Genomic DNA, 7,283 nt, shown 5'->3' on the forward strand with positions numbered 1-7,283 from the left:
AATAGATCAAAAAGGACTGATTGTGACAACATGAAGAGATTTCTCAGTCTTGAAGCACTACTTTACTTTTGGTCTTTTTGATACAGAAATTAGAAGTACTTGATGACGATGCAGTTGAAATGAGCAGTTGTGACCGTGTAACACCTGATGGTGAGCAGCTCCAGAAACAACTAACTCTTAGGGTAAGATCTGTCTACATTGGAGGAAATTCGGCCATTGTTCAAACATGTGCCAACTTTTATCTGTTTACAATAATTTATTTTTCATGAATTTTTGCTGAAAGAAATGTTTGCCAGAGTTAATATTGAAAAGAATTCTTGGATTAGTTAATTATATAATTACCAGAGACAACTGCAACAATAATGCCAAGCTGATTGTGCTTGATATTAGTGAAAAATCTCACTTTCAATTTTCATTATTTATATCAAAGACTTGTTCTGGCTCTCTGTTATCGAGGATGGATTTCATTCAGGTATTCCTATAAATAACAGTATATACTGGAGGAAGATTTGGTCATAATCACCTTCGTTGAGAGTGTGGTGCTGGAAAAGCACAGCAGGTCATGCTACATCCGAGTAGCAGGAGAATCAATGTTTCAGGCAAGAGCCCTTCATCAGGAATGAGGCTCATTACTTGTTAGACCTCAATCCTGATGAAAAGCTCTTGCCCGAAACAGCAATTCTCCTGCTCCTTGGATGCAGCGTGACCTGCTATGCTTTTCCAGCACCACACCTTAGACTCTGATCTCCAGCATCTGCAGTCGTTGCTTTCTGCCATAATCATCTTGAGTTAGTTTGCAACATTCTTCAATCATTTCCTCATTTTCACATGTGCTGAGATCTTGAATAACATACAATTTTATACAGTTTTAAAATTATGGACTTTCTTGCTCAGATTTAGTTGGGTAAATGGGCAGCTCCATTGAGTCAGAATTCAAACACTGCAGTGCTTCACTGACTCCTTTGTGAAATTTGAGTTTATTTTTGGAATTTTTTGTAGTTTTGCCTTGGAAATAAAAAAGAAATAGCCTGGAGCAGGAAAAAGAAAACGACAATTTGGAAACGAGAAAGGAAAACTAAAAGCGAAGAATAACTGTAGAGAATGGGACCTTGTACTAACAAGGGTTGTATTTCAGGAATAGTTACAAATTGTTATTGATATAATTTGTAAAGTTGACAATTTTAAACAAAACAGCAGCTGATTACTTTTCATCAGATGTCTGAGCTACTTGTCCAGTCTTGTTATTGGAGTGGATGTACTTAGAACAATAATCAGAAGCTGAACCAGACTGTTAGCTTGATGCCTTATTTAACCCCAAGGTGAACTTTTGATCTCACATGCACACCTTTGCTCAAACAATCTATTCTGATCTCCATAATATTGTCTAATTCTCCATTCCGCTATCTTGTGAATGGATCCCTTTTATACTCCCAGACCTGTTTATTCCAATGAATTCCTGACAGACTTTCCATTTTTTCATCCTGTGTAAACTTGAGCTGAGCACACTGCTCCTGTGTCCTAATTTGCAATAGGTTCTGCTCACCCATCTTCCTGATTGGTAATCATCTTTGACTCCCAGTCAATCTGAGCTTTCATTTTCAAATTGAGTATTTATACCAATTCCAATATGGCTTCTGCACGTGCACAGACTAGACCCAATGACCTAACCTTGCCAAACTAGAACTGGTGGAAGGAAGCATTATAAATGTCACCATGTTGTGTGCCCATCCTTGTGTACTCCTCAAAATCCAGTCCATCCCTTTGATCAAGTCTTTGGTTATCTCCCTCTTTGTACTCATTGAATCGTAGAATCCCAACAGTGTGGAAGCAGGCCATCAGCCCATCGAGTCCACTCAACCTCTGAAGAGCATTCCACCCAGGTCACTCCTCGCCCCACTCTCCCCCCCCCCCCCCCATCGAATCCCTGTAACCCTGCATTTCCCATGGCCAATCCACCTAACCTGCACTGTGGGAAGAGACCCACGCAGACACGGTGAGAATGTGCAAACTCCACACAGTTGCCCAAGACTGGAATCAGACCCAGGTCTCTGGCACTGTCAGACAGCAGCACTAACTACTGAGACTCAATATCCAATATTTTTGATAGTGCTCCTGTGTGGCAGTGGGATATTTTCAAAGGTAAAAGGTGTTAGATAATATAGTATTAGTTGTATATAATTAGAAATGCTATTTGCTTTCCATAATTCATAGAGCTCCGTTTTATTGCCAACTACAGGCTCTGTCAGCCATTTAAATGTGCATTTTAAATTACTACCAGATAAGATGCATTATGCCACATTTGCAGTCTCTCTGGATGACTGTCTTTTAAATCAGAGAAAATATTCTTATTATCAGCTAAACATGTACAGTTTGTTAAATTGGGAGCAAGTGGGTGCTCAGAAAATTAGTTTCACTACTTTAGAGGCTTGTTTTAAAAGAAGTGACTAAACTAAGATCCACAGTAGGGATCCAGTTTATCAGCTTCAGCCATCTGATTACATACTTGGAGCACCAAGGTAGCTTCCCAATCTCTCCATATGATTCCTATGTCCTTCACCTCGTGGAACACCAATTATTCTTGTTTCATTCTGCTACTTCAAATGATTGATTGATTAGTTCTTCTCGATAAGTTAGCGAATGTATTGAACGGCTTGACTTGACAACCTAATCTCCAACTAACATCATGTTTCTATCTTAACTCCCTGTTAATGAAAGTCTTCCTCAAATCTTTTTTATTCACCAAATTTTCAATTATCTCTTAAATGTGTCACATCCACTTCTCCAAAAGTGCAATGTGGTGGAAGTTGCTGCTGAACTTTCTAGTCGTGCTATGTCACTTGAAAGATCTTTTAAAAATTAAATAAGAAACATTAGGGACAGATGTATTGTGACATCTGGATATCCTGTGCTTGGCCATGGTGCAGTGCAACAGGAAAAGTGCTGTTAATAGTCTGCATGCTAAGCATAGGACCTAGATACCTGTGTGCACAAAATGAATTATAGCTAAGTGTCTAACATATCCAAACAGGTTAATTAAAATAAGTATGCTTCTAAAGACTTCCTTTTTAAGAGAGCAGTTTGGCTGCAGCAGCTGGTGAAAAAGAAGAGGAGGAGGAGCAAGAGTTCCAATGGAGCAGAAGGCCAGAGAAAAGACTCATTGGTTCTCTAATGTAGCATTGGGATATGGAGAGATTGATTAAGATCATTTTTCCAGCAGAAGCCAGGAGGCCTCTTAAGTCCACATAGTGAAGGGAATAGGAATGAGTAGGAACAGAAATCTTTCAAGGAAGCTGGCCCTGAGGAACTGGGTGCAGTTCCGGTCAATGTTTAACTGCCTTTCATGCGCATGTTCACAGTCGATGATTGATTGCAACTCCAGCACATCACACCACAATTTCACTACAGCACTTCCTGTTTGCTCACAGGCTAATAATCTCAAGTGATAGCACTCATGCCTGCTATTCGTATGTTCAATCTCACCCTCGCATACTTAACACTGCTGCAAGCTTCAGTCCCACATCTTGCAGGTTCCACACAGTAGCAGCTATTCTGTTATGACAGCCATGTGATCCAAGCGACTTGCAATGCAGTTGGTGTGTCGCTCTCTGTCTCTCTATCTTCTCTCCCTCCCTGGGCACATGTTTACATGTAATGGGGCAGCAATAGTGAATCCGTGCTGCAGTTACTGGTGGAGCACTAGACAAGGCAAATTTAACCACTCAACAGGTGACGCATAAATGTAAACTGTTCACTTATCTAATGGTAGAAATGTTGAAATCTCTCTCTTTTCAGGATTTTGGCAAGTTTGTGTGATTGTGTGAAGCAGGTAGACAGGTGTAGAATTACACAGCTGAGGTGAAGTTTGGATGATTTTTAGCTGAACCCTCGTGCCCACCCAGGTTTCTAGAAGTAACCAGAAGTGGATCAATGATTTTCAACTTTCATCAGTACAACTAACCTGCCTTACTTGTTATGTGCAAACTAACTACAAAAATTGCATATTGGTCCAGCGTTTAATAATTGGTGGTTTAGTTTCAGGATAAGAGGTTGATTGTTTCGAACTTAGTTGTGAAATATTTTCATCCAAACAATTGCGAATCCTTTGGAATTCGGTACTTTGGAGGGTTTGTGATGCTACTGTTTGAAATATATTTAAGGCTGAAAGTTATTTTTCGTGTCTGGGGGAGCAGGTGAGAAAATGGAATTAAGACAGAAGATCAGCCATGATAACATTGAAGAGCAGTTTGAAGGGTTCCAATTGGCTATTCCTGCTGTTTAGTCTGTTCTTATGTAGGGGAATGATTATCTCTGTCTTGCAACTGCTATGTTGTACAGCTATATTCTATACTTTAATCCTGCCTTAATTGTGAGTCAGAAGGTTGAGGCTTCGAGCTCCAATCCAGATTTTGAATGTGCAATTGATAATCACAGTTGAATGCAAAGTGTTTGGAGGTGTCATTTATTTTTTTTAAAAAGCAGATAAACATTTGTCTAGCAACATTGATTCATTTCTTGCTGTGCACCTGTGCTTTCTGTACTGTATGCAAGCTCCAAGTCTAATTTTATAATGCTTGTTGCATCTTCTTTTTAGAATGACAAAATTAAGTACCTTGAAAATGAACTGGAGAAACAGAAACAGAAATACCTCCATCTTCAGAATTTCACTACAAGCTTAGTTCTTGCAGTCAAAACAAATGACACAGAACAACAGCAGGTAAGTCTGGTGCTGCAGTAGATTCTCCAGTGATCCAACTGTTATTGGATTGTTCAGAGGGCTACTAGTTTGAAAAAGGTCAACATACACTGGTTAAAATGGTCAATGAGAGAGAAATGTAATAACTTAATTTTGTTGAGTTATGTCAGTAATTCCATGCCAGATTAGTATGGAATAAGGCAAGTGATGAATTGCTCTTTGTAAGCAGTTGTAATCCAGCATCAAGAATGCATTTATGGTGTTTCTTGAATAATTAAAAATAAAAAAAATTGAACTTATCCTGTAGGGTGCCATGCAATTGTTAAATTGAAGGCTACGTAGTATGCAAAGTTTGATGTTGAATTCCACCTTGATTTATAAAAAACATTATAAAAAATTTCTGATCTGAGAAACAGATGTTGAATCCAAAAATAGTTTGATACAATGAGGTCATTTCAGCAGGGGGTTGCATGTTCTCCAACTTATGTTTCATAGAATCATAGAATGGTTACAGCACAGGAGAGCATTTGGCTAGCCATGTCAATGCCAGCTGTCTGCAAAACCAATTTATTTTATCCCATTCCCAGACCTTACCCTGTGGCCCTGCAAGCATTTTCTCTTTAAGTGCTTATCCAGTTTATTTTTGAAAACCATAATTGAATCTGCTCTCTCAACCCTCTATCATTCCAGAACCTAACTATTTGCTATGAAAAACTCCGTTTTCCCACATATTGCCCTTGATTCTTTTACCTTAAGTCTGTATCTTCTGGTTCTGCCATAGACTTAATTCTTGTCTCGCTAGGTCCTTAATGTTTTTGATGCTCTTCTCAACTTTCTCTAAGGAAACTAACCCAAGTATTCAAATAAATAGTGACACCCCTCATCTTGGTCTGAGAGATTGTAGTGCCTTCTCTAAAGCCTTTGCATCCTTTCTAAAAGTTTCCTTAGGATTGGATACAAGACTCTTCTATTGTATCAAATTGAGATTTTATAAAGCTTCGCTTTAACTTTCTTAGCATAATATTCTATGTCTCTACACTTTGCACATACTGCCAAGTATTGCTATTATAAAATATACTCCTTAATTTGTGTAGCGAGTCCACATTTTCCTAGCCTTCACTGCCTTGCATTTAACTTGCACAGAACTGCCAATACCTCCACCTGTCAGTATCTATGTCCTCATGAAGTCTGCCACTATCCTCCTCATAATGCTTTTAAATTTTGTGAAGTAGGGACTTCTTTTAGTTCGTTATACCAAATTCAAACAGAATTATGGAGTACTAGGAAGTGAATTTTCTAGGGTGTGTAAATTTTTAGCATTTGTCATTTTTTGGGGGGTATATGAGGATTTTACCTTTTTTTTTTAAAAAAAAGACTTTTAGCAAGCACTTTTATAATGTGAAGAGGATTTGATATAATGCAAAAAGATTAAAGTTCAAAAAACTCTTGTTTCATGCTGTAGTTAGTAATTGTTTCTTAACCAGATACTTGAATCGGTTCCATTTTCAGTTTTTTAACAGCTGATACAAGTATTTATATTAAAAAGAAATTGACATTTTTTTATAGATGTTGCTGACAAACTTGCCTCCTGACACCGAATGCAACTTGGATTCGCCTGGCAACCGGGAACAAAGCTAATTAGATTTCCTCTGTATCAGAGGATCTTGCTGCGTGTGAAACAGCATTTTGGAAGTGGTAAAGACTTCAAATTGTTTGTATCAATGTTAAATCTTTTACATGTTTTAAAAACAAGACTGCTTGTGCTACAGCTTGATCATGAGATGAAACAACTGCAGAATAAAATGGATTTTGTTAGCTGTTGTTGTTTTCTTTGATCGGGTGTTGGGAGGCATTAGAGGCCATAGTTTGGCTAATAAACATTAAATGCTGCAGAGCATTAAAAACATCACCCCAAGTTCTCAACAAACAGATCTGCCAATTATCTTTGGATGCAGAATATCTACACAAAAACAATATCGCTTCCCCCCCCCCCAGCCCAGGCGGGGATGTATTCTCACTGTACTTCAGCTTCAAATAGGCATGCAGAGTCGTGAGGTTATGAAAGACAGTTTACTCCTGTCCTGTCTTAAATGAGTCTGTGCATGAGCATTCAGTAAGTTTCCATGATCGTGGATTCGTGGCTTGTTATTAAGGAATGGAAGGTAAGGCTATTCGGCTCCTTCAAGATTCTGCTCCCTGTTTCTGAGACAAATAAAAACACTGTCATGTCTAATGTGCACAAAGCATCTAATCATTGAAAGAAATGAGCACTGTGGAACAATCCTGGTTCAAAGAATGGCATTGCTGAAGAAATGGTGGGCAATATTGGCAAGTGTTTTTTCTGAAGCAGTTAACTTGCGAAAACATTGGCTCTGAAGTGACATTTAAATACAAATAAATGAACACATGACTTAACATAGAACATGGAACAGTACAGGCCAGTCGGTCCACGATGTTGTGCCGAATGTTTATCTTCTGAAATCCCTATAACACTTGAGATTTCATCCCATTTATTTTAACCAACAATTCAATACCCTTGGTTAAAATAACATTGTTTTACAGTTTGTGCTTGAAGTGACTGGTAATGGCT

At 38.4% G+C, this 7,283-nt stretch overlaps 1 protein-coding gene across 11 annotated transcripts in view; it reads left to right on the plus strand.

The window, feature by feature from the left end:
• Positions 1 to 6,508, plus strand: part of hdx (highly divergent homeobox) — an 87,942-nt gene extending 81,434 nt beyond the window's left edge. For 10 of the 11 annotated variants that reach the window (XM_043704414.1, XM_043704412.1, XM_043704410.1 and 7 more), the window contains 3 exons: positions 87 to 182; positions 4,592 to 4,714; positions 6,260 to 6,508. In XM_043704414.1, coding sequence (XP_043560349.1) covers positions 87 to 182; positions 4,592 to 4,714; positions 6,260 to 6,331 — 291 coding nt within the window. In that variant the 3' untranslated portion in view covers positions 6,332 to 6,508. The remainder of the gene's footprint in view (positions 1 to 86; positions 183 to 4,591; positions 4,715 to 6,259) is intronic. The other variant, XM_043704407.1, reaches the window with a different exon arrangement.
• The last annotated feature ends 775 nt before the right edge of the window (positions 6,509 to 7,283 follow it).

Source organism: Chiloscyllium plagiosum, chromosome 15 (assembly GCF_004010195.1).
Source record: "Chiloscyllium plagiosum isolate BGI_BamShark_2017 chromosome 15, ASM401019v2, whole genome shotgun sequence".
NCBI lineage: Eukaryota > Metazoa > Chordata > Chondrichthyes > Orectolobiformes > Hemiscylliidae > Chiloscyllium > Chiloscyllium plagiosum.